Source organism: Charadrius vociferus, unplaced genomic scaffold (assembly GCF_000708025.1).
Source record: "Charadrius vociferus isolate BGI_N301 unplaced genomic scaffold, ASM70802v2 scaffold111, whole genome shotgun sequence".
Lineage (NCBI taxonomy): Eukaryota > Metazoa > Chordata > Aves > Charadriiformes > Charadriidae > Charadrius > Charadrius vociferus.
The window spans coordinates 1,378,746-1,406,075 of NW_009647046.1; the positions used below are offsets into that span (position 1 = coordinate 1,378,746).

The 27,330-nt window shown below is 46.1% G+C and overlaps 1 protein-coding gene across 1 annotated transcript; it reads left to right on the plus strand.

The window, feature by feature from the left end:
- The first annotated feature begins 3,033 nt into the window (after positions 1-3,033).
- Positions 3,034-24,271, plus strand: CD82 (CD82 molecule). The gene is made up of 8 exons (XM_009895625.1): positions 3,034-3,096; positions 8,657-8,729; positions 12,564-12,688; positions 13,892-13,966; positions 20,218-20,325; positions 22,538-22,729; positions 23,022-23,105; positions 23,619-24,271. The coding sequence occupies exons 1-8, from the start codon at positions 3,034-3,036 to the stop codon at positions 23,694-23,696; spliced, it is 798 nt and encodes a 265-aa protein (XP_009893927.1). The 3' UTR covers positions 23,697-24,271.
- The last annotated feature ends 3,059 nt before the right edge of the window (positions 24,272-27,330 follow it).

Genomic DNA, 27,330 nt, shown 5'->3' on the forward strand with positions numbered 1-27,330 from the left:
AAAATCTGTAAAGTTTCAGTATGCGAAGCCCTGAAGTATCTTAAAAGCTTAAAGCAAAACCCTAAAAAACTGGTTCTCTTTTGGCTTGAAAACTGTACTTTGAATTACTTTATGGCTAGGAGCTACGAAAGAGGTATATCTCCCTGTGGCAAGAGGAGAACAGTGCATAATGCTGAAATGCACAGTTGGGTTTTGGGTTTTTTTTAGTAAGCGTGGAAGATGGTATGCCTTTAATAAATACCTAGGAGTAGAAGACCCCTGAAAGCAATCTTTTACTCTTGTCACCTCAGGCATGTCATCTTTTGCACTAGCTCTTCTCAACTTGTTTGACTATTTAATTATCTTAGATAAATATTGTAAAGATCCTACTGGCTCTGCAAATCTCTGTTTTCCTAACTAATCAAGGTAGTGTGGTCAGCACTGGAAATAGACAGCATGTGGCTACTTAGTGTTAGGAAGCAAATCAGCAAGTACTGGGAGCTGTCCCTCCAGCTTGAAAATAAGGAGGATTGCACCTGGGACCAAATGTCTTAAGAAGTCCAATGCCTTGTGCAGGAGGCTATAATCTAGCTTAGTTTTTGGCTGGGTTGAAGAGTAGAAAAACATTTGTATCCCCCCCCCCCAATGGACATTCACCATCGCCTAGGGACCTGGCTGCCTCAATGTTCTGGTTAGACTGCCAGGCTCCAGTTTGTGGTGCTATTAAGAGGACATGTGTTCATGGTGAAGCCAGTAAGCAAGCCAGCTGGATGGGAAAATTTATGTCTTAGTTATTCTGTCCAAGTGGAGTCTTAAGTATTGGTGCCTGCCAGGATTAACGGCCCGAGAGAATGCATCTCCTGCAGAGGGAAGGAGCGGAGCACACAGTTTGGAGGAAGTGAGATTTGTGCTGTCCCTGCTCAAATACTCATCCCTTTTCTGAGATACTGTTACAGGGCACGGTAGTCTTTGGGTTACAGCTGTTCTATGACAGCAAGTTGGCATTTGTGGTAGGAGAGTTGCTTTAACATGAGCAAGGCTTGCTGAATAAACTTGCCATCATTAACCAAAGGTAAAAATCTGCTAACAGAGGGCCTTCACTCACACCGCTACCAACCTATGAAAAGTACCTGTGCTGGAACAGAACCAGCTCATAGCCAACGGCTGCAGCTGGGAGGATTGGAAATGGGAATGCTGTGTGTTTGATAGTCAATGTAAGTATGGACTAGAAACTATTGCAGGATCTTTCCCTGGCTAAGTTGAAAGACCTACTTTTGGGTGCTGCTGGCTTTATGGACTCTGACCTGAGCAGTTAACTGAATAAAAAGTGACTGAGATGATGCTAACCTAGCTGTGCAGTAAGAGCTCCTTAGGTGCAATGACGGCTGTATAGATGGGATTTTTAAGACCAACCTGTAGAGATAGTTGCTGGTTGAGATAGTATTTCTGTGCTGCTTTTCCATCTCAGTAACATCTTGCTTTGTGCTGTGCAGTGATGGGCTTAACACAACCTCTGGCTATGGCATTCCTTGAAGTTAGAGCCACAGCTACCTCCCAATTTAGCTCCAGAGTTAACCTAAATATTTAATAGGATTAGGCAAAAGCCTTTGATTGAAACAAAAGACGGTACTGGGCTCCAGTGACCCTCGGTACACCCAGGCTGCCAGCAGGGAACCCTGCTGACCTTGATGTCTGTTGGGGCTGGCTCTTCCCAGACCAGACTGGTGACCCCAGCCTAGTATTGCTCTTCCTCTGGCTGTTGCTTCTTCAAGTGGCACGATCTGTTTTGAGCAAGGAGCTTGCTAAAGCGAATTTTAAGGAACTTAGAAGTCCTCTGTTGCCTATGCAGGAAACATAACTGAGCATGGGGGAGGAAGGAGAAGCAGGAAAGCTGACCCGAGATGTTCCCCCACCCGTCCTCATGTGTTACTCAGCTGTGCTGTTTCCCTTGGAGGAGGCTTACTCTAATAGCAGAGATGATCTGTGGGACTTTTTTCTAACTTCTGAGCTCTTTGCTGTCAGACAAGTGGGAACTGAAGTAGCTTGCAGTAATACGGATCTATTTACTCCCTGGGTTCTGTAGCGCAAAGGCCTGATGAGGATCCATTGTTGATAAGCTGCCTAATTTGCAGTGTTAAGAGCAACCTTGTCATCTCTTCTTAGGAGTGAGTTTACGTAGGTTTCAGCCATGGTAATTGAGCAGAGTTAACCTCAGATACAGTGAAGTACCTTCTCTCTGTGATGAAGACCTGCCCTGGAGTTTGTCTCTTGCCCTCTCTGTATTGCTTGCTAGCCATCCCGTGGATGTGTGTAGTTTGTATGGCTGGTACCAACAAACTAAAACCAGCGTCTTGTCTTACCAGTGCTCTCACACTGCCTTGAACTTATGAGGTTGGCTTTGGAAACTGGGACTTGTTGAAATCTTGCTTGTCTTGATCTGGCAGCAGAATTGGTATGTAACTGTGGAGGAGACTTGCTGGTCCTCATGCGCTCTCAAAGCATCAGGTGCCGAGTCGCACACAGGAAGCTTGATTTAATGCTGCCTTTTAAGTTGACCCCTTGGCCTTGCTCTTCAGTGTTCCTTCAGCTGCTTAGGGGTCACGAGGAGATGAGGTTTTCCGAGGGAGGGATCTGGCCTTGTGTGCTCCTTCAGATAAATGCATCCCTTTTCTCCGCTGGGAGTGGTAGCTAGAGTTGGTGTTTTGGTTGATGCTATTAATGCAAAGTCCATATAAATAGTGATGGAATTAGCAGTGTATTTGTGATTAAATACCTTTGGTAACTGCTAATAGCCCTCTGTCACTCTCCAGGAGATCTTGGCAGCAGTGGCTGTTTGTATTTGTAGTGACAGTGGTGTCTTCTTTTGCTGCCCTGAAAAAGCAACTCGGGTGGTCTATGGAGCACATGCTTTCTGTGCATCCGCTCTGAGACCCACCAGATGATCCAGAGCTCTGTACAGGGTAAGGGTGTTGCTCTGAAACTGCCTGGAGGACCTGTCGCTAGCATAACTGGTTGTCTGTCTGCTTTCCCCTTAGGTCCCGTAAGTGAAAGAAGATGGGGTCTGGCTGCTTAAAAGTCACCAAGTACTTCCTCTTCCTCTTCAATCTCCTGTTCCTTGTAAGTATCATGGGCATCTGCAGAGTAGAAAGGAAGACCTGGACTGAAATTAGCTCAAAAGGTGTTTTTTCTGGATGTTCGCCCAGTGTGTTCATTAAACAAAATGGCCAGAGTTTTGGAAGGAGGGAGGGAATCCCTGAAGCTGAGGGACGTCAGAAGTGCTGTGCAGCTCCCAGTTGTGTCGAGCAGCTCTGCTCCCAGTACTCACCCGCTGTCTCCAATGCGCACAGCTTCCTTCCTGCAGTGGGAGGGGAAAACAGGAGTTTTGGGTCCTTTCTGGAAGGAGAGTAGTTGTAACTACTTTCTCTGCCACATCTGGAGCAGCAGCTGAGCCGCCCCTGAGCCGCAAAGCCGCAAAACCTGCCACATAATGGCAGTGCCCTCCTAAATAGGCCAGGCAAGCTTCAAAGAACAACTCTAATTTTGTTTGAGTCCCAACGGCTGGTTTTGATTTTTTAACAAGATGAATTAGTCCAAGTCCCCTATTTGAAATGGAGTTGGGAGGTGGGGGAGACTGGGGCAGGCTTGCCTGGGGAAATGAGGCAGCCCACTGGATGCAGTAATTTTCAAGTGTGAGGCTTAGCAAAAGATGAGCTCCTTCTGGATCAGAGTGGGTCTGGGAGCACCACGCACCTTCTTGCATGCATCCTTTTGTGAAGCTTAAATATTGTGTGTCACGTAGACAGTGATGGTACTGTTGGTGGTGCCCACCTGCAGTGGGATGGTGTAGTGGGGAAGCATACGGTTTCAGCTTTCCATGTATTAGCAAGAAAATAGCCTGTCTGATATTGTTACCCTTTGTGCAGCATGTAAGGGGAAGGAAGGGCCAGGCTGGGAGGGCAGGGAGGGAAATGGAGCATGATAAGGTGAGCACTGTTTTCTGGTCTCTGTCCCTCCACACAGCTTCACTCTTGCTTCCTGCATCGCTGCACTGTGCTGCTGACATGTGGGCTTGAACTTGAGGCACATCTGGATCTGGTTTCCCTTGGCTTGCTCTGCTGGCTCTTTCTGCATTCTGCTTCCATCCTAAGAGTAGTTAGCTCTGGTCTAAGGGCTGAAAGTCAGAGGTGCTCAAAGCATCCATGGGGAAGACCCTTGGGATGGAGGGGAGAGGAAAGGTTTTTCAAGTGCCACTAGATCTCTCAGAGTATGATTTGGTCCACTTTAAGGGTAGGAAAAAAATCCAGCTGAGTCCAGGCCTGTCCTCCTACTAGCGCAGGATTCCTCTGAAGATATATTAACATCCAGGCTATCTCCTCTCTTGAGGAGGTGGACTTTTTAAGCAGCATATAACTTAACCGGTCTACCCTGGGAAGCAGAGCTGCATTTGTTAAGGCAGTGTTTGAGTCTTGCTGAAGCCCAGTACTTGGGCACTGTCTAGTCTTCCTTTATTCCAGCCAGAAAGCCAGCCTAGTCTGGGAGGAGAGGGGAAAGATGACAGCCTGAAATACTACCATGCATTACAACACTGCCGCTGGTTTTTGCTGGATGCTACCAATGGTCATTGTGGCATCTCTATTCCACAGTGCTCTCCTCTCCCCTCTGCTGAGCCAGGCATGGTTGCAGGCAGCCTGCAGGGATAGTGGCTCTGTCAGGAGGCAGAGTCGAACTCCTTTGTTGGGCTGACCCCCATCCGCACTGAAAAGCATCTTCCTGTATTTTGCAAGACTGGGAGGATGGCAGGCGCTGAATCCCTCTGTGGGTCCTGGGGAGGCTTGAGCACTCCTGTCTGGGTTGCAAGTGATGGGAAGCAGCTGGTCTCTGTCCTGTGCACACCCTGCTCTAAACCAACTCCTCTGATGTAGCAGCTAGCCCCTCTCCCTCATGGGGAAAGCTGAGCTGATGCACTAAGCTGGGCATGGAGATGAAGAGTTTTAAGATGGGATGTGAGGAGGTCAAGGGAGAAACTGCTTTAGTAAGCTCTTTGCTAAGCCGGCCGTACAGCATGGGCACTGTCTTCTCCTCAGCAGCTGCTGTGTTCTGGTGGGGAGTTTGATACTTCTCTAGGGTGAAGATTTTGAGCATGCTTCTGTCTTGACCCATGGCAGGATTTTCACACGTACCAGATGTTGAGGAAGGTGGTATCCATTGCTCTCTCACTGTCATAGGAAGTAGTTGACATGAGAAGCTTTTTGTGTTCAGTTGTTCAAGGTTGAATGCGGGAGGTATTCTTGAGCTTATACAATGTGGCAGATCAATATTAATCTAGCAGAAAAACTGCTTCTCTTGAGTTGCTGTGAGCTCCTGGTGTGGACAGGTTTTGCATATCTCATGCTGGTATCCCAGAGCTGCTGAGTTTTGTTGAGGAGTGTTCTTGCACAAATGTGAATGTTAACGCTGGTGATGGAGTTCTGTGTCTGCTCTGGATCTTGAGCTCAGCCTCTGTGATTGCACCCTGTGCAGCCCAGCCCTTGCTGTCTGGAGTGTGTTTTCCAGCCTTGCTTGGAGCTGATGAATTAAGCCTTTAGAGGCATGTTAGTGACTCTTTTAGAAGTTAGTCATTGAAATAGCACTTCTCTACAGCTCGAGGTCTTTTAGAAGGTCCCTTGCTATAGCTGAAGTAGTTCAGGGACTTGGAGATGTTTTGCAGTCTTGGAGCCTTACTTCAGGGAAGGGTTTGACCTGCTTTGATTAAAGGGAGGAAGGTTATTTGGACTGCTTGCCTACTTGCTACAAAAGATAGCAAAAACATAAGCTTGGAGTATAAGCTTAGTTTCTCTGCTCAAAACTTAACACAAATCTACCTTCTGGGGTTGCAGACATGGGCCACAGCATATGCTTCTCCTTAAAGGGAAAACAGTTCTGTGAGACAAGTTCAACAGTCTCTGGAAACTATTTGTTTAGAATATATAACTGTCTGTCCTACTTCTAACCCCTCTGTAAATGGAGCAGAAGGCTACTACCTAAAACAAAGCCTGGAGTTTAAGAGCCTGTCTGTTGGCCCCTGTGTTGGGCTCAATGTTACCTCCTGCACTCTTAAGTGTGAAGGAAGGCAGTGCTGGGGAGGAAGCTGGGGAACCCCAGCTGCTCTTTCCAGAAAGGTGAGTGAGTGAGCAGCATCACAGTGTAGTTCTTCCATGCCCTGCTTGACTGGGCTCTGCTGTGGGAAACTGCTGGCTGTGCCTTGAGCGAGCTTCATCCTTCTGGCTTGGGTGCAGAAGGAGATCTTGCTGAAATCGGGGTGAAATCTTGACTCCCAGGGTGGAGGGGAGACATCTGCCCCCCACTTCAGGAGTTTAAAGCAGTGGAGCAGAAGAATAAAACTCTATGGAAGCCAGACGCGATTTCTTCTCTGGAGGGTCTGCCAAGCCAGTGGCAGAAGCAGCCTTGCTATGATATGCAAACTCCCGAAGATGCTGAGCAGAGATACTATCCTGCTAGGAGGTAAATATACTGTTGATAATAAGACAGTCTCTTCTCCCTATGGCTTATTTTCTCCCTGCCTTCCCCTTTTAGTGTTTTTCACAGCAGCTCCTGGCAAACACACAAGTTGTGGACTAGAGCAAAGATCAGAGTGAAAACAGACCTTGGATAGTCTGAGCACCTCATAACAAATAACTTCCCAGGAACTCGGCTCAGCAGCCATTCTGTGTTTTGTCAGCAACGGCAAGACTTAGGTGACATTTCGGGGTCAGTGAGCCAAGAAAGATGTCACATACAGCCGGGTTTGCATCTTTGTTAAGACAAATATTTTATTAAGACTATAGTTTAAATGTGAGACTGCCTCAAACTGTAAATTCAGCAGTTCTTGGCAATACCAAGTTTGAGAGGATTTTTTTAGGCGCCACAGCTGTTGCATGTTCAAGGGGCCTTTCTAGTTTGATCAGCAGATGGAGTGCTGTGGTGCAGCATGTTGGGACATACGGCAAGGCAGAATTTTTGTTACTGCCATCTTGTCTTTTTATCTTTTTTTTTTTTTTTTCCTTTTCTTTTCTGGGGTACAGCAGCTACACGCTTTCTGCAGCTGAGGCAGTCTTCTTCCATCTTCATAGATGGGAACTTGCTTGGTGACTTTCTAATCCTATCCCCAGAGCTAACTACATGTTGTGCCCTCTGCCAAGCCAGGAGAGCTTGCAAGCAGCTTATTTCAGACTGTTGCTTTATCTTTGCTCAGAAAAGCTTCTTTGTCTGAGGAGCTGAAGCATAGTGTAAACTTTCAAAATGTGGAGCCAATGCCTGTCCATACAACGCTCTCTGCCAGCTTGCTTCAGGTGGTGGTTTGACATTTCCCTTGTCACCCAATACCAGAACATTCTCTAATGAAGCACAGAATTGCAATCTCTCTTCGCCCCTGTTGGTTTATTTCGTATTTTACTTCATGCTATCTTGAAATCCTGCTGGTGTAAGAACTGCTGCTTGCAGTTCATGTCCTCTGGAAGCATCTCACTTGCATTCCTTGTCCTTCCCTTGTTTCTTCAAAGTCTGTTTTAGATCTTTGCACAACAAGTGGTTTCCAGCCTTTGCCACTTCTAGTTGACTGAATGGTACAAGTTTCATCTTCTTATCAAACCTGCAGACTTACAGGCTCTAAGCATAGTTACTTTATTATGGATATAATGGTGCTGTCATCCTAATTTGGGAGCTGGGATCATCTACATGCAAACACCTCATGGTGTAGTATAAAACATGGTGACACCTGGAAGCTAAACCAGAGCATGCCGTGTGTTTTGGTTGTTTGTTTTTTGTTTTTTTTTCCTTTCCCTTTCCTCCCCGCCTCCTTCAAAATGAGATGGGAAAACTATGTCTGTTGCCTTCTCAATCCAGTGTCTGGATTCAGCTGAGTCCTCACAGGGATATATTGCTCTACTAGTCCTTGCCTTAGATAAGACACTGTGGTCAGCAAGGCAGAGACCGTGGCTGGTGTTTCCTAACGCTTGACTTCTCTGGTGGTAAGATGTGTTGGCTTGAGGGACTGGGGTGTTCTGGTGTAGAGTAGTAGCCAAGTCAAAACGCCTAAGCTTGGCTTTAGAAGGGGCAAAGCACTTCACTCAAGGGAACCTGCATGCAAAGGGAATGCTGCTGTTTTTTTCATTTAAGGGTTGAAGCCATAACATTATAACGGAGCCTGACAAGCTGAAGATTTCCTTTCTGGGAAGGTTCCAGCTGCCAGATATCTAATCCTTTGGCAGCTGGCTCCCAGCCTGGTCCCATAGGGTCAGGGATTTCTCTATTCAAAAAAATCTTTAAAATCATGTGCTAGATGTGTTTGTCCTTCCACAGTTCTTCGCGGAAGCAGTGCACTTACGTTTTGCTTCTGACAAGGTTCTAGCAGCAGCGTGTCTCTTCCTCAGACTGTTTTGAGTGGTCCTCCTATACAATGTCTTGCACTACTGAAACACCGTGTGAAGGACTGCCAAGCAGAACCTGGGGCTCCTGTGCAGTTGGCTGAGGTGCTCTTCCTGGAGTCATGCTAATCCTGTTTACTTTGGGAGGAGTAGCATGGGGGAGATGGGTGGGAACAGCAAAAGAATGGTTGTTTTTACTCTAGAAGCATGGAGAATGGTGACTGCCTCCTCTTATTTGTCTAAACTAATAAGCCTTTTTGTGTTTACTCTTTCAGATCCTGGGTGCTGTGATCCTGGGATTTGGAATATGGATTCTGGCTGACAAAACCAGTTTCATTGCAGTTCTACGTAAGATCATGTTTCTTCATCTTCTTTCTCCTTCTAAATTGACTCTAGTCCGGGGCTGTGCTTGACCATGGTGTAGTCTAGGGATGGCGATGCTTTTGTGCACAGTCTGTGACCTGAGCAGTAAAATGGTGTACAGCAAGATGGGAGTCTATCAGGAACAGGGTGAAAGGGAGCAACCCTGGAGACATAGCATTCTTCCTAGTCTTGTGGATTGCAACACCAGGGTCAGACTGAGTGAGACCATTGCCAACAATCCAAATATTTCTTCTTAAATATAGGGACTAGTGTTTCACCCTATTTTCACTGCATGCTTTGTGTTTCCACAAGAGCTTCCCTATTACCATTGTGTCCAAAGGCCTCCAATGCCTTAATGTAGTTTTGCTATGCAAGTCCCCTATACTCCCACTGCTTTCTGTAATGATCTATTTCAATTTGACTGTTTTAAATGCCAAAGAAAGAAAATGCTTCGTTTTATTGATGCTTCGTGTACATTGAAAGTAGCCAGTATGTTTGTTCCTAAGCAGCAGAGGATATAGATCTGAGGGGGGAACAGAAGGTGTGGGTTAGTGGAGTCTTTAGTGCTCTGACTTTTAAAACATACTTGATTATATACACTTCATGAGACTCAGCCTGGCCATCAGAGGTGTTTTGTGTCACTGCACATGTGAGGGGCTAGTTTCCTTCTCCTTTAAGTTAGCCAAGAGCATCGACTTGACTCTTAACAGAGGGTCTGCTTTCTGCAACAACCAAAAAACTGAGCTGGTTTAGCAGAGCCTGGGCTTTGCAGGGCTGTAAGTGGACTCTCACCAAATGAGTAGCTCAGTTCCATCTTTCACAAGCTCCGCTTCCTTTGTGTTTTCTCCTAGAGGGGGCTTCAAACAACTTTTCTGCTTGGCAGGTCTATTTGCCCATTGCCACCATCTCCAGCACTGCTGACTCTGGCAATGCTGCACACTCCTTGCAGCCCCAGGGAATGAACAGTAATGGCATTCATAGCCCCGTTCCCAACTGCATTGATCCTCCCAAGTCCTGCTGAAAAACTGGCCTGGCTTTGGAAGGTGCTGGGTGGAGATAATACCCCCGGTAATGCCATACACACAGGTACCGCTGCTTGCTCTGGTTGTGCTGTGGCATCTGGCTTGCGACTGCAGTACTGGAAGGGCAGAAAGCACAACAAAGGGTGTCAGTTAATAAAGTGGGGGCATAAGCAGAAACATGATTTTAATACGGGCAGCCAAAAAGGAGCTTATCGAGGCCTGGCTATTTGCCATTACCCCTCGTGGTCTGAGGTGTGTTTGGTACTAGGGGGCCCAGCAGCTGTCCCCCCAGGCTGATGGGTGTTACTGCCACTTTTGGAGGTACGAAGTCCCTGAGCTTCGCTCTGCTGCTTCCCATTTTACCCAGAATCTCTGCTAACAGAGCGATTAAGGATTTAGCTTCCTTCCTGGAGATTTCCAGCATCAGCTCTTTCTCCCTGCCCCCTCGCTTCCTTTCTCCTGCCTTGCCTCTACTTTAGTAACCCAGGCACCGGGGAGGGAGCCCGGCACAGCGGGGCACTCCAGCCGCTGCCAAAGGAGCCTGTTGTGCTTGCTTGGCCCCCAGCCCAGCGCTGGGGAAAACACGGAGTGACAGCAGACAGAGCAGCAGTCCTCTTGCCAGCAGAGCCTTCTCTTGCAAGACAAGACCTATTGCAGATGAGAAGTGCAAGCATGGCTTCTCTCCCCCCCGCCGCTGTCGCTTCTCTGAAGGGCTTTTGAGTTGGAAATACTTTTTTATTTCTTCTAATGAGTTGACTAAGCGACTGCTTTCTAGCACTGTGGTGCTGCACCCCGGGCCCTTGAACACTTGTGATGGCTGAGCAGATTTTGGGGAAGGGAATGGTGTAGTCTTGTGAAGGCCACTCCTGTAAGGCTGCTACTTCAGTAAAAGCTTTGCAGTATCAGTACCTAACCTGCACAGCAGGAGTCCCTGGACTGGTGAGGAAGGAGGAGCAGCATCCTGGTTTCTGTGGCATATGTCCAGCCAGGGAGTGTCTGGCCTGGAACTGAATCAAGGCTGAAGTGTTTGAAGTGACCTGTGGGGCAAACAGCTCTGGTTCATTTTTTGATAACTGATCTTTTTCCTCTGTTCGGCATGTTGTAGGTAAAATTTTGGAAGCTGGAGACTTGTACCAGGTGTCAGAAGTGGGGGGAGATATGAGTTAGTGGGGAGAGTATTAGTTGGGTTTGGGTTACTGTCTCTTAACCTGTTTCAGGGGGATCTCAGAGGAAGTTTGTCTCCTGGCACTTCTGCCTAGGAAATTAAATGCTCAGCTCTAGGAACATTATTTTCATTAATCACTGGATATCGAGAATTCTCCTACACTGTGCAGCTCGCAGGTTTAAGAATGTCTCTTAATGATAAATGAGGTTTCTGGTTACTATTTCTAGATGGCATCTCTTCAACTTTCATGCTGCTCCCTCTAATCCTGTTCTGCAAGAAATAGTCCCGTGACCAACCCAAATGTAAGAGCTTGTTGCTTGGAGTACTAAATGTTGAAGGGAGAGGACTGACAGCACTAGCATGAAAAACTGTTGAGCATTCAAGAACACAGTCATTCCAGACACAGTAGCAGGGAATAGCTAGGAGGATACGTAAAGGTAGCTAATTTGGGCTTGATAATTTGTTTTCAGGTGCTGCAACAGCCTGCAGTGCCTGGCCACAAGCGATTCAACACTGACTTGTCAAGTGACTGGTCATATCACCTCTGCTCAACACTGTCTGTAGCTCTTGCATCATTTTTGTGCGATGAGTTTATGTATCCCACTGTTGACTGCAAATGGATAAGTAAAAACAGAATGGCTGGAATAAGGAGTAGTGCATTAAAGTGAAAAGCCAAACCAAAAAGGCTATCCTCCCCCTCTACTCTGCCCTGGTGAGGCCACATCTGGAGTACTGTATCCAGTTCTGGGCTCCCCAGTTCAAGAAAGACAAGGAACTATGGGAGAGAGTCCAGTGGAGGGCCGAAAAGATGATCAAGGGATGGGAGCACCTCTCTTATGAGGAAAGGCTGAGAGACCTGGGTCTGTTTAGCCTGGAGAAGAGAAGACTGAGAGGGGATCTCATCGATGCTTATAAATATCTAAAGGGCAGATGTCAAGAGGATGGGGCAAGACTCTTTTCAGTGGTGCCCAGTGACACGGCAAGAGGCAACGGGCACAAACTGGAACACAGGAAATCCCATCTCAACATGAGGAAAAACCTCTTTCCTTGGAGGGTGACAGCACTGGAACAGGCTGCCCAGAGAGGTTGTGGAGGCTCCTTCTCTGGGGATATTCAAAACCCGCTTGGATGCATTCCTGTCCAACCTGCTCTAGGTGAACCTGCTTTGGCATGGGGATTGGACTAGATGATCTCTGAAGGTCTCTTCCAACCCCTACCACTCTGTGACTTGGAAAAAAGCTCCCCTGAAGATAGTGAAGGGAATTGAAGCAAACAGGGAGAAGTTGTGGAGTATAACATACTTTATCTTACTCTCACTCAGAGTGTATTCATGAGGGAATTAAAAATCCAATAAGCAGTTAACTTTCTCCACACAAGGTTCATTTGTATGGAGTGACCTTGAGTCTTCTAGGCTCTGAGATAATGGAGACCTGCAGGTTGGCTTTGAAAGTCTTCCTTCATGAGAAGACACCCAGAAGCAGCCTTCTGTCCTCATGTTCAACATGTCTCTATGCAGTGCCTTTGTAGAAGCCAACAGACTTATAAGTAGATATGGAGGTGGTTTTCTAAATGGTGATGGCAGATGTTGTTTTTGTCGGTAGCTAATTTTGTTCCCTCTCCTGGCCCCTACAGAGATGTCATCTCCCTCCCTGAAGACTGGTGCATACATCCTCATTGGTGTTGGGGCTCTAACCATGCTGATGGGGTTCCTGGGCTGTCTTGGAGCAGTCAATGAAATCCGATGTCTCTTGGGTCTGGTGAGAGAATTCATGCTATGTTTTAGATCCGCCCTTTAATACCTCTCCTGCAAAATATCTGTTGGATGGTAGCTGGGGCTTAGGTCTCCTGGGGATGGCACTTCTGCTACGTCAGCTTAGATCCAGTTCTTAATTTGTTCACAATTCTCCAGCAGTCAACAGGCTGCAGCAGTGGTTCCTTAGACGTTACTGATGATGAGGTAATAACTCTGTGAAATGAGAGAGGATGTCACTGACACTTCCTGCAAACAGTGGGTTGAGGACTGCCAACTGAGGAGAGATGTCCCAGGTGACCCTGTACCTCATCCCCCCCACCCTGACTTACCAGTTGACATAGTGCTCTCAGTGGTACAAGGACAAGTATCGAGAGCAGTGAGAGAAGAGGAAAAGTGACAGTTTTATGCTGTGCTGCAGAGTTCAGCTTCTGTGCAAAATGAAAGAGTTGAGAGAGACTCAACTAGGATCGTCACGTATGTCAGGACCTCACTTCAAACGGTTCATCTATAGGAAATTTTCTGGCTGTGATGGATGAGATGACACTACCTTCATACACCTCAGCCTGCTACTTGATTCCTGCTTATTCGGAGCACATAAGTACAGGAAAGCAAGTATGGCCACATTGTGTGTCCTGGCATTAGGAACATCTCCTAATGTAATGGTAGTAGCTACTGCCATTTAAAAGTAACCTCAGATTTCAGACTTTCCTTAAAAGCAGTTTGCTGATGAATCTTGAATTTAGATCCTCAAACAAATTAAATAGCATTTTTTTTTTAAAAGGTAATTGACTTTAATAATAATAATAAAAAAATTAATTTGCAAAATTGACTTTTCTTGCTGTGGAGGCTTGGGGTATGCAGAGTCCAACTGATTGAGGTCAGAATGGACTGGAAATGGAGCTGGAGGTGGAAGAGGGAGTCCAGCTGGAATGACACATGTGGAGGAAGCTTGTAAACCTTCTCCCTCCTGAAGCCTGCCTGTTGGCCTGATGGGAGAAGTGCTGAAGTGCACTGGTTTGATGTAGATGCTTGTACTTAAGCCTTTTACTGGGGAGACTGCTGCTCACAGCAGAGCTTGTCTGCAGGCAAAGGTGTTGGTTCAATGTTGTAACTTCTCCTCTATGTGAAATCTTACTAAAATTTGTGCTATTATGTTACAGACCTTTCTAAAGGCTGATAGTGGTCATCTGTTCTCTTTTGTTTCTAGTACTTCACCTGCCTGATGGTAATCCTCATAACTCAGGTTGCTGCTGGACTGGTCATCTACTTCCAGAAAGAAACAGTAAGTGTTTCTTACTATGCATGTTTTCCTTGGTCTTGGTTTGGGGAAACAGGAGACACCTGCAAATTCTTTCTTCCAAACTGGGCTATACCTTTAGCAGGCATAACTGCATTGTCCTCTCCTCTACCCCAGCTCAGTAGCTTTGCTGTACAGTTTGCTGCTTCTCTATCTGCCAGCCTCAGCAGTGACTTTCTCAAGGATTATAAAGCTCTGCTTGGTGTGGAGGCTTTATTTTTGGGTAGTGGGAACATTAAAAAGAAATTCCTGTAAAGCTTTTGACCACACCTCCTCTTGATCCTGCTGCAGACTACTATTTGGGTATGTAATAGCACCGTGTTGCCGTCACTGGTGCCTTGAGGCGTTACCAGCCTGAGTGATTGCTTTTCTGACTGGCCTCCCTCATTGTGTCATCTTGTTCCGTCCTTTCAGCCTTTCTGCATCTGTATGTAAAACTCTCCTTGGAAGAGCTGTCCTCTTTCCCCATGAGCAAACCCGAGTATCTGACAGTTCCTGTACTACAGTTTGAGCTTAAAGCCAAGTGATTTAACACTTTGAAGTGGATATCTTTTGTCAGGAATACAGTTTCACAGTGTATGCTTCTAGAGCTCCAATAGGCTTGGGAATAACTTTTGAGCTACTTATGTGCATTGCAACAGCCCGTCCTGGCTATGGGTTCCCTGGCCGGGGCAGTGCCTGGTCAGGCCTCCAGCTGTTTGATGGCTAAACTGGGAGCCACATTTAGGCAGTGGGAACAAGTTATAACTGCAGGGTCCCTGCTGGCTTCTGTCCTGGTATGCAGGTTTCTGGTACCAGCTGTGGGTAACCCTGTCCTTTGCCACATGATTGTGTATCTATACCACTGCACAGCTGTGCTTGCTTCTCTGAAGCCACCCCTCCTGCTAGGTGGTTGCAGAAAGCGGGTGGTTGAGGAAGTTATGGATGGGGCTTGGCGGTGAAGTTTGAGGGCACGGGGACAGTGTCTGCCCCCAGCGTAGCTGATACGAGCTTTGTACAAGTGGCTATGGTGACTGAGCAGCTGTTAGCTGGGTTCCTTGCCAAATGTGTGAATGTAGCTTGCTCTCTGGGCTGGCTGGAGCTGAAGGAGAAACTGAAACGTTGGCTAGCTGCTGTGTAAAGTTACAGTTTTAAACAAGCTGCTGATTGTCATCATAACAGCTCTGACTAATGCAGAGGAGGAGGTGTGGGGATGGGCATTCCCCTAAGATGGGGAAATGTGGCTTTTCGAACCATGACATTCCGTACCTCCGTTGGTATTTCTCTTCCAGCTGTCACTCTGCTCTAGAAAACTCCAACTTTTGAACTGTAGCTCTTCATTTGAAACTCAGTCAGACTAGGGAGAGAATAAAAGTGCTGAGGGTTATTCTTGGAGCTGGTGTGGCTGAGATCATCACTTGGATGGATCCAGCAGAATGGTAGGGGAAGCTGGGCTTTGAACAGATGCTGCTGTTCAGTCCTCAGTGAACAAAACTTAGGGAAAATCTCTTCTAGAGCCCTTCTATTTCAGGGACCCTCTGAAGCACCTGCCTAAAGCACTAAGAAAAACTGTTTCAGGAAGGTCTTGGCTGAAATACACTGGTTTGTGGCTGCGCTTCAGTGGTCCTATGTGTGTCGCTCTGCTTCACTTGATGTATGTTATCCCAGGGCAGCTTGGAGCACAGTGAAGCAAACTGAAAACTACTCAAGATCCAGTCCCTAGATGTCTATTGTGTTCTTTGTGTTTATTTCTTTCTGACTTCAGGAACTCGGTTACATATAAAACAAGGAATAACAAGAGTGAAGGAAAGGATCTTGGATCCAGAATGTAGCAAGGTGATACTCACTCCTCTACTTCTTGTAACTGAAGTATTTATTTCTGCACTGCAGGAGAGTAGATCAGATTATTGTTGTACTTCTCTCTACCTGCCCTTTTTGTGATTAGTGGCTACTGAACCAAATTCACTTGATGTTGGTTTTTTTTTTTTTTTTTGTTTTATTTTTTTTTTTTTTTTTTGTTTTATTTTTTTTTTTTTTTTTTGTTTTATTTTTTTTTTTTTTTTTTGTTTTATTTTTTTTTTTTTTTTTTGTTTTATTTTTTTTTTTTTTTTTTGTTTTATTTTTTTTTTTTTTTTTTGTTTTATTTTTTTTTTTTTTTTTTGTTTTGGTTGAATATCTTTTCCTTTTCAGTGTCAAAATCCTTCCCCAACCCTGACATATGAAAGTATGCCGAAATAGAGTTAGTGTTACTGTAAAAGGCTGTCTGTGACAGGAAGGCTGTTGCTTTGCCTCCCCTGTGGGCACTACTAGAGGAATGCCCCTTCAGACTGGAATTGCCCAGTAGCACTGGGAGGATGTTGATACAACATCCAGTTCCCTACATCTGGTGGCAACTGGAACTGTGTGGTGGGGTGTTTTTTAGGGACTACAAAATAGTAATGTCACAAATATTGCAAATGGCGTTATTCTATGTGAGCTGAATGTTGCTACTCACCTGCATCTCGCGGATCACAAGCCCCTGAACGTGGGAAAGCCTGGGCAAGGTCTCTCTTGGCCTACTTCACACAGTTCTCTGCAGCTTGGCTGTAAATGCCTTGAGCAAAGGAGAGCAGTGGTCTTTTGGGAATTGCCCTACTTGCTAGCTATTGTTTGCAGCAAACAGGCCTGTGTGATTTCGTGCAGCAACTTGCCTGGGGCTATGGACTGTGCATCAGTTTCAGAATTTGAAGTGATTTGGGGGGTGAGAACCCCCTTCTGTTTTTCTGAACCTATTTTTTGTGTGCAGGCTAGATGCTAATAAGTGCTGGGGGAAGGATCTAGCTTGAGTCTTGGACAGAGGGACAGGATAGATGACCAAAGGTGTCCAACAGTGGAAGAAGCCTGCATGATTCATTCTGTGATGGGGACTGCAATCAAAGACCCGTGCTCCTGCCTCTGGTATTCAGCTTTCCCCAGCTGCCCACCACCTGTAAGCCTGTGTGAAGGGGAGACTGACAGCCCTGCTGTGCTTTATGGCAGTGGTCTGTGGTGTTGGTGCGTAGGCTTTGAATGCCCCCGCTGTGGGGTGGCAGGCTTGTCCCTTCTGACACGGGCCCAGCTGGCTAGAGCTGGGAAGCAGCAGGAGCCCAGAAAGCAAGGATAGCCATTCCCTTGGAGCAGCCGTGCTCCACACAGCACTGAGTTCTGGCAGACCTTAAATGGGTGAAGATGGCGAGGATGTTGAAAGCCTGCCTAAGTGTTCAATATGCCTTTTTAGCTTGTTGTGCTCTCAGTTTTCCTCTGCTGAGTGCGGAAGGGTGGTCAGCTGCAGGTGCCTGTGTTTCCCCTTTGGGCTGCTCTGCCGGTTAAACCTGTGAACAAGCTGCCTCTGTGTGTGCTTTCCAGAGCTGTGCTATTGTTTGCGTCATATTCCCCCTTTCTCCAATTACTGTCTGAAACACCTAAGAACGCCTGAGTTTTTCTTTAACCGAAATGTTTTGGTTTTTGAAACCAGAGCTGTTTGTAAGACCTCTTACCCGTTCTTGTGTAAGAGTAGAGGAAGAGCAGAGATACAGCTTCCCTATGCAGCTGTGATTTGGGACATCTAGTTCAGGCCCTGTCTCTGCTTGTAGTGGGGTCCTGGGATGGAGAACAGAGGTACTACCTGGGATTCTTGCAGAAGTGACGCTAGGCTCCATCTGGTCTAATAGGTAAGGGGGTAGATGGGCCCAGGGTAGGACAACAAACCCAGCTCTCCTTGCCTCCCTCTGCATGTGGAGCAGCAATGTGTGGGAGGGGCGAGGGTGGGAACTCAGAGGTTCAGTAACTGATAAGGCTTATGTCATCAGCCGAGGACAATCTCATTAGTGAGAACCAGGTCAGGTTGCCTTGATTTGAAGGGAAGGAAAAGGGGAAGCAAAGTAATTAAAAGGGGAAGAGCCAGACATGATGAGGAGAAAGATCATGCAGCTCCCATCTGTCTGGCCTGACATAGCTGATCCCAGTGAACTGAGCTGCAGTTTTCCTAGGAAGAAGAGTTGCTGATGTAGAGAAGCTTGTATCTATCAGTAAGCACTGCTTCCTCTTGGTAGGTGTCCATGGGTTTGCCATGGTCATTTGCAATGCTTAACAGTAGAACAGAAGGGAAAAACCATTTCCACTGATTTGAAATACGCTGTCGCACCACAGACAAAAAGGTAATACATGGGATAGGAGCATCCTGGTGCTCAGGCTGATGTAACTATCCTATCCCTCAAGCAGTCTAATGACAATTCTCTCCAATCTGTTGGGACCTGGGTCTGTCAGCAGTAACAGCTGTCCTCATGTACAAGCTTCATGAAGAGCTTCAGAAGGAGGTGGGAAGAAAAAGGTGAAGGAATCTGCCGGGTGGTAGCTTGCACATGTCGTCAAACTGAAAAATGTAAATACCTCTGGATAAGGAATAGGGGTGAAGGGGTGATTTGATACACCTGAACTTTGTGATAAGACTGTTAATGGGGAGTTTAGATAGTTGTAGTACTTCCTGTCTTAATATAGAAGGAGCAGTTTTAGGAGTCTGGGGAGAGGCAGATCAACGCCTTGTGAAAAAGGGAAGTTTCCACCAGCTGTATGTCAGAAAAACCCAGCTGTATACAGGAGCAGAGTGACTCATACCTTCCCTGAGCAGTGGAGATGAACTGCAGTGACTGAGATTCTGGACCAGAGTCTCACTTGCAGTACAAGATTAGCAATACGTTACCTATGAGTACTTAAGGTAATGTTCTCCTTCAGCTCTCGTTTATCTTTCACTCTATCTCACCTGGGGCAGGCAGCAGTTGTTCAGCCGGTGTCTTACCAAGATAACCCTACCCAGTTCTGTTTCCTTATTGCTCATCATGTTTGAAGCCCTTTTCTACCTGGGCAAGGACTTGCTGGAAAGTACCGGTGCTTTGGCTGTTGCATTGCATAGCAAAGCTGCTGTCTTGCCTTCCCCTCAAGACTGAGGCTGTATACATCACCTTATCTGTACTTGTTACATTTTGCAGTTAGCTTTTTTTGAGTGACAAAAGCTGCACATAACACTTCTGAAAAGAGATCATTTGTGCTTTGTACAATTGTTTTACTGTTTTCCTGCCTCAGGAAGGCTTTTCCTGATGCATACTAAGGCTGTTTCTGTTCTCTGACTTTGGACCACTGGAGCCTATAGAGTGGGTTGGTTAGTTGTTTTGTGGCCATCAAGCATCCCGTTTTTCTGTGTTAGATCTCCAGTTGTCCTCCATACATTATAACACTTATTTGCCCGGGAGTTCACACCTTTGCTTTCTTGTGAGTTAAATTTATTTGCCTTTCTATTTTGGTCTTAAGGGGATGCATGATTGCTTGGTCTGATGTCCGAACTTCTGTCTGCGTCAATTGTGCTTCCCATCAACAGTGTAACAAGCATAATGTTGTACTCAATAAGCAAAGGAATTTATTCCAAGCCTCAACTTCTGAGGAAGCTGAGTAGCAGTCTCCTGTCTGCTTAATAAGCTTGAGAAGAAACTGATTGGTGGAAGAAATGAGGACCTAGAATTAACTCATTTTCTCTAGAATAACTTCCCTCTTACATAGCAGCAGGCCATGCAATGTTGAAAGCTAGGGTTGATTTGTAGTGTTTACTTCTGCCTGGAAGAAAGTTTTCTGAGCAAGAAATGCCACCCTGGTCATCATAGTGGGATTTTATCTTGGCAAACCCATTCTGCATTTCATCCTGTTGATCATATTCATTGCCTCTTTTCAAAAGCATAGACAAGACTGCAGAGTAACATATTTGAAGGTCAGTCTGGGGGATTTGTCACTACTTGGTTGCTTTTTCCTTTTAAGCATTGCTTTATATGCCAATTAAATGCAGTGATTTTAATACTGGTTCTGTCTGTCTCTTTGCTGCAACATAAAAATACCTGTATTGGGGGAGCGTAATAGCCTGAGCACCTATTACTGTTTCCTTCAGATCCTTTGGAAAAGGGCTAACCAGAAGCTACTACCCATTCCACTTTTTTTTACAATGCTTGTAATATCTAGCTGTAGTTTTTGTCTTTGCTCTAACCTCATTCACTGGAGCTAGAACAAAGCAAAATGTTTTCACACACATAACGAAGATGAGACTGTGTTTGGTTTTTTTTTTCCACTGGGGGGAGGTCGATCCACAGCAGCACTAACAGGTGATAGGGAGGGGTGTTACATGCCCTAAGCCCCAAAGAAAAGACTACAAGGAATTGACTAATCTAACTCTCCTGCTTTTTTTTTTTTTTCCTTGCCAGCTGAAAGAAGAGTTGTCCCGCATAGTTGGAAGTCTCATTGAAAATTATGACCCTTCGAATGATGATGAGAGGAACTTACAAGATGCGTGGGACTATGTGCAAACACAGGTGTGTCATGGGGGGCAGCAGGAGGCACATGATGCTATTTGTCAGTTAAAACTAGGCTGAGGACAGGCAAACAGGCATTGCAAGCGGCAATACTGAAGCACATTCATCTGGCTGATCTACAAAGTTACCTGTGAGGTTTGGTGTCTGCATACTAGAAAACTGTCTTGCTTGTGATTGCTAGTTAAGACCCTGAACCATTCCTGCATGCTGGCTGTGAGGACTAGCTAGTACTGGCTGCATAGCCTAATGTATCTGGCCTCTCAAATGGCACCCCAAAACAACTACTTTTTGTTTGCGGGGCCTCCAGAATACTAGCTTGTGTGAAAGCCACAGTGCATACTATTTTTGTCGCAAGTAAAGTCCCTAGATTATTGCTAGGCAAATCGGCAGCACTGCTTGCCTTACTACTTGGTGCATGTTGCTTGCTTATTGTGATGGCTTTTCTGCAAGTGTCAGTGTTCTTGGAAGCCAACCAACCGCCCATGGTTTCTGTTTTAGCATCAGGGTCAGCGCTTGAGCAACTAGGTCAGTGTTCAGGCACACTGGAGTCATGTTTACTGCCAAACCACAAGCTTGAGAGATGGCTGGCTGTTGTGGTTAAATACATGCCCAGCATGGGACTGATGTGTAGTAAGTACAAGTAATAGCGTTTTTCTTCTGTTTCCTCTTCGGTCTGCAAAACACTGACCTGCATTATTTCTTCTCCTTGGAGGGAGAATGATTTATTTCTGTTTTATCACTGTAGCTGCATCTCTTTGCTAGTGGCCGCAAGAAAAGGCTGAGTCTACTGTGGAGGGGCTATCCTGCTTGAAGTTGGGTGTTAGGGGTCTAATTACTCTCATACACTAGAGTTAGCATTTGAAAGGGGGTGGGTGTTCTGTAGACAAGTTGTGAGGCAGAGGTAGTTCCTTCTGGAGGCTGGTTCTTCAATGTTTATTTGGAAACCAAATGCTCGTCCTGGTGTGGGTCTTCAGCTGTTTGTACCTCTGCTCTCATGTCTATTACATCAGACTGAAACATTATTTTTCCTTTCTGAGCAGAGGGGGATTTTCCCTAAACTTCCACCTCAAGTTTGATAGCCTTTCTGCTCTGTACCACCATGCAAACACTGGGATCCTTGGTAAAGATAAGATCTTAGTCTTTGCTGGACTTGCCGATGTGCTTTCCCCTCCAGCAACTGCAGTTTTATCACGTGGCTGTAGAGGAATGTAAATGTTTCTTCGGATGGAAAATTTTTCTCATCCCGTCTTCCAGCCAGTCCCAACTGCAGCCAGGCGGGTGCAAACTTGTCATGACTCGCTGGGGCTCGGCAGCATGTCGACGCCATCGTGCGGTGGCTGCTGGTGTCCCCCGACGGCCACAGCTAAGATCAGTGGTACCTTGCAATTGGCAACAAAAAAATGAAAAGTTTCTGCCTCATGTCTGCTCAAAAAATGTGTGTTACTCAAGGAAAAATAAAGTCTTAAAATTTACATCTATGGAAATGGCATTGCTAGTGGAAGACTAGCTAATAATCCTTTTGAGATGTCTTTGAATACATGTGATGTCTTGTCAACACATTAATGTTTTGCCTGCCTTGCTTCTCTCTCGTCAAATCAATCTGCTGACGATGAACTGGAGGGACTGAAAAAAAAAAAAATCTCAAACGTTTCACACAGGACAACTGTCCTCCTCTAGCTGACCCGTGAGCAGCATCAGTTTTGCGCTTTTACTTCTGTTTAGCATTGTTACCTAGAGATAAGATGAGGTTTGCTAGTATCGAGTCTGCAAAAACTAATAAAAATTACACTGTGTAGAACTGATGTCAATCTGCATGGCCTGCTGAAGTCTGAGTATCTAGGCCTCAGGCAGTAAGGCTTGTGAAGGATTCGTATTATAGTATGACTGGTGTGCTAGGACTTTATGGATAGCCTGTGCATATTATAGTCTACTAAGCTCAAGGTCAACTAGAAGTGGCCCTTTAACTCTTTTCTTGCTAGCAGGGTGATTCTTTGGTAGGAAATAATGCCCTTGTCTTCTGCATGGCCCTATGCATAGGTTATCATCTGGTAACCAAGGGGATGTTCTAATATTACTAATTCATGCAAAGTGTATAGCCTGACTGTTTCTGTTACTTGGAGAGCTCCTCTACCTCCACTGCCTGTTTGTTTTCATGTGCAGTATGTTACCAGTGCAAAGTATAAGACCATGACGATCTCTTTCTGCTTATTAGGTTGCCTGCTGTGGCTGGACTGGAGCAAAGGACTGGGAAAATAATGAGATTCTTATCAACAAAAGCATGACTATGTATCCCTGCTCCTGCTCCAATAGCTCCGACAACTTCGAGGTAGACAACGGTTTCTGTAATCTGGATGTCCCTGTCAACAGCACTGCAACGTACGCTGACTGGCCCGTTCATGAGCAGGTGAGTGTGTATGTCTAGACCCCATGAAGCTTCCACTGAAGTCGCTGTGTCTTTGTTCCTCTGGGAATTATTTAGAGCACTTTTTTCACGTCAGTATTGCTTGAAGTATCTGTGGAAATTGGGGCAGGTGGGGACAGGGATCCTGCCCTCTTCTGCTAAAGCTACTGTGAAACTTGGTATAGCATGTAACTGGGATAATCTCTGCATGCACAAGGAGATGGGTTATGGATTTTTCAGTCTTGACATGCTTAGATTTGTGCTTCTTTCCCTTGTGACCGTGTTTTCTCCTTAGGGATGCATGGATGGTGTAGAGAAGTGGTTGAAGGACAATCTTGGTATTATTCTTGGGGTCTGCACTGGTGTTGCTGTTATAGAGGTAAGTCACTCCCTGACGTGAACCTATACTCTCTTACTATGCAGACTCTTTTGAAGGCAAAGCTATTTTTTCTCAAGTAATAGACACCTGGTTTAATGGCAGTGCAGTTCTAGCTCTTGTTTTTGTCTGCCTGGAGCTTTGAACTGCTGCTTTTGTTGGTTGGGTTAAAAATTGAACAAAGCCCTGTCTACTGGTGATTTCTGCTGCTGTGTTTGATGCTTGGCAATTCACTGCATGTATAACCAGGAAGAATGAGACAAGCAACATCCCACTAGTAAGATCCCACTTGTTGCCTTATAACATAGATTCCAGATGAAGGCACCTCTTTTTGGAGTAAAATATTTTTGTCATCCTGATTTATTGCATTTTCCTTGCATGGGGGACAAACCCTTCACCTGTGTGGTGTCATTAAGAGGAGACTGCTGTATTCTGCTCCCCTGTAGCACCCTTTCCTCCTACTTTATTCTCTCTCTGATTGCTGATTTTGTTCCCATTCTTCATTACTTCTTCCAGCTGCTGGGGATGATACTGTCCATTTCGCTCTGCAAGAATATACACAGTGAAGACTACACCAAAGTGCCCAAGTCTTGAGTTGACTAACTCCAGAGCTATGGCACCACAGAGAAAGAAGCAAACAGAACATTCCTGCCTCATACCCAGACTGTCCAACCATTGACCATTATTCCTGTGACATCCCATTTCTGATACCACTCTGCTAAGAACTGTTAGAGCTGCAATACAGCCTGATCTTCTGGCAATAGGGCCCTTGGGCCACCTGCATCCTGCCTCTGGATTATTTCTACTTCAAGAAGCAGAACTTAACTGTCTCGTATCACATGGACACCGATTAACCTGAAGGGACAATGCTTTTGCTGCCTGCTCCATGTTAAATAATACTATTCATATCTCCATTCTACAATCCACTGGGCCTAACGTACAATAACTCCTCTCCCCGCTCGTTCTCCCACACACCTTTCCCCCTACCCCCAGAAGTCCCATCTCTGTCCCGTGAGCCAGGATTGCTGTTGAGATTCCAGTGCTTTGGTAGCTTCACGTACTTCACTGACTTGTGGTAACTAGTCGTGCTTTATAGGCCTTCTCCTCCCTTGCAGTTAACCTGGTTCGGCTCCTACTATGTATCTTCCAGCCTAGGCTCTCATCTGAGATATCGGGCGCTACTCTCGTACTTGCTTCTCCTGCTCCTGGAGTCAGTTATGCCTTGCCTTCAGTGGAGCTCTTCCCTTCGAGCCTGGTGAGAAGCCACTGGGAGGGAGCCAAGCCTACCTGTTCCTAGCGGAGCCTGGCAGATTGCGGTGGTGGTACTCAACTGCTTCTGGAATGGGTCCCTTGGGTTCTGGATTTCACACTTACATGTTTCTCCCACTTGCCTCTTTACCTTTTCTTCTCCCCGTAGCGCTGCTTTGCTGGCTCCTGTCAGCTTGGAGGCACTTCAGAGACTGCTGTGTTGTGTGGACCCAGCCTCAGGCTGGCTCTGCTGGTTGCGTTCTTGGGTTGCCAACTTTTATAGAGGTTACGATTAATTTGATTCTTCCCCTGCCCCTTTTATGAACACAAAGTTTGTTAGCTGTGGATTTTCATTATGAATATGGAGGGATCTGACTGGACTGCTGACGTTGTATATTGGAGGTATCACTGCTGCCAGTGCCCGCTTTAGGTTCTGTAGTTTGGATTCAAGGAGAAGTTGCTTTTATTTCGGTTGTCCGGTCTTCTGACTCCACTGAGGTCTGGAGCCATGGCTGTATCGTGAGCTCTGTCTCGAGTGTAAGCACTGCAGCAGTTAAGTAGCTGGTTCTGCAGTCATGCAGGCTGGGTGGTTTCTGTACTTAATGGCTGGCTGGTCGCTCTATTCAGCCGGTGGCCAGCAACAAGGAGTGGTTTAGAGCAGAAGAAAGTAGGAAATGTATGTGGAAAAACTGCCCCAGCTCCTTAGATAAGGGAGCTAGGTGCAAATCCTCAGTCTTAGAGGTGGCTCGGGCACAACACATTTCCAGCAGTTGCACATGTGTGCAATCACCCTGGACACAAGAGGCTGTATGAGAGAGAAGTGGGTGGTCCCTTGCCTGAGACCCAATACGAGGTATGTGGTGAGAGAGCCTTTGCCTTACAGAGGTGGTCCCAGGACTGTCTCTTGTCAGGGGTGGGGTTGGTAGGAATAACCCTAGTAGCAGTTCAAAGGGATGGCTTCACTACCTACGCAAGTTTTCCTTCTGGGAAGAAGGGCTCATGCAGGGGATCAGCGCCCCGGCAGCGGGTCCCTGCTCTGTCCTTACCTCTGGACACAGCAGTGATTGGGGAGAGCAGATATGAGTGGGTACTTGGTTTTTATGGAGGTCTGATAAGGCTTTGCGATTTTGAGACACCTGCCCCCTCCTGCACCGATCCTTCAAGCTGACCTTTGCTATAGCAGAAGGCACCCTTCTTAGCACTAAAGCTTGCTCGCTTTTGTAGCACAAAGTCTATTCTCTAATGTGTTCTTATTTGTAAGATTCTTGTTCAGTTACAGATGCCAATGCCGAGCAGCAAGTAAAAAGGAGCCCATGCTGGGTTTCTTTTTTGGTTTTTTTTGTCTGTTTTTAGCAACATCTTCCTACTGGAAGAAATGCATGTACAGATATAAAAGTCTAGAGGGTGAATATTTCTGTAATAAAGACTTTGCTAAAAAAAAAATCTCTGCCTACGACTTGTGTATTGCAGTGGTTTCTCCTTGCTTCTTCTCTACTTCCTTCTGCTTACATGCAAATCTCTGACACCTTGTTTGTTCAAGGTAGTAAAGGGCCTGTCAAAAGCTGTTCTGAGGCCTGTGTGTGAGATCAATATGGACTGTGAAGACATTGCCCAGCAGAGAGAGATGACATTTTTCCTAGGCTATATTCTAGGATAAACTTTGCCTCGTTTTATGAATATGTCTGTCCTAAGGTGAGTTGACTGAGCGGTAGTTCTGTTGAAATTACCTGCCATCTCCTAACCTAAGTGAAGTATTTGAAGATGTCACTGCAAATCTGTACAGTCTGCACCCTATGAAGTCATAAGCTTGCTCACAGTGCATACAGCTCTTGCTAGCTTAGCCTTATTATTTTTCCCTCTTCCTGCTCACCTTCAGTAGGCTCCTGCCTCCAGGTTGCTATTTTTAAAAAAGATTTCTCAGCCCCTGCCCTGCCACTGTGAGGAGGAAGAAAACTGAGGTAGCCATTTTTGTAGGTTATGCCACCGCACACTGGGCTTGACCGTTTCAAAAGCTCTTGCGAAGCAGATAGAGCAACTGGGTTAATCTTCATCCTTCCCTTAGCTAAGCAATTGAGAAGTGGATATGAGCTGGATCTCAAAATTTCTTCAGGTCCTGCTCTGTGGTGGTCTTTCTGGCCATTTGAAATGGCTGTGCTTAGAAGGACCTATGTTAGTGTGCTAACGGAGTCTGGAGCTGTTGCTTTAGGAAGTAATTACATGACCGAAATACTTATACATGTTTGAAGAAACAGAGTAAAGTTTGCAGAGAAGTAGGTGCTGGAGTGCTGCCAGCAAACACTGGTGGCAACTGGTCTAAAGTCAAGACTTGAGCTACCCTGACCAGCCACGTGTGGAGCGAGAGATGCTTAAATGGATCCTGCACCCACAGTAGAGTGCCATGATCTGTCTGATCTGTGAGTACAACTTGTTCCTTTAGGCTGTCCTGGGATGTGCTTGAGGAGAGCTTGGTTCTTGGTCATATGAGATCTCCGTTCTTTCTGGCTGTTTTCCCAGAGCACCCTGCTTTAATCAGGTGGCAATGCTTTCCCAAGGCTTCAAGATTTGGAGGGCTACACTTCGTCACAGCTGCCAAACCTGACCAGGTGGCTGCTAGGTGGGGACGGGTGCTGCTGGTTCTCCTTCAGCCTGATGTGGAGCTGAAAGGAGGGAAGATGAGAACTGCTGCCTGTCCCCAGCTTGGGTCCCCAACTGCCCGAGGTCTGTGGTAATCACTTGCCTTTGGCCACTGGAGGGAGGTGTTCCACCAAGAAAACTCAGCCCGGGTGCTGTGGTATCAGCAGCATTGCCTGGTCCCTGGGGGACAAGATGATGACACTGATCGCTTCCTTCTGCTCCTAGTCACTCCTGGCAGTGGGGTAGCTAAAATAACTTGTAATTACAAATGTATTCTCCTCGTAAATGATTTGTGCTGCGTGCTTGGCATTTTTAGGGATAATTTTCCCTTCCATTTCTTGAAGCA

Coding starts and splice junctions, on each gene's coding strand:
- CD82 (XM_009895625.1), top strand. CDS start 3,034: ATGGGGTCTGGCTGCTTAAAAGTCACCAAGTACTTCCTCTTCCTCTTC. Junction 8,730..12,563: donor CAGTTTCATTGCAGTTCTAC/GTAAGATCATGT, acceptor TGGCCCCTACAG/AGATGTCATCTCCCTCCCTG. Junction 12,689..13,891: donor TCCGATGTCTCTTGGGTCTG/GTGAGAGAATTC, acceptor TTTTGTTTCTAG/TACTTCACCTGCCTGATGGT.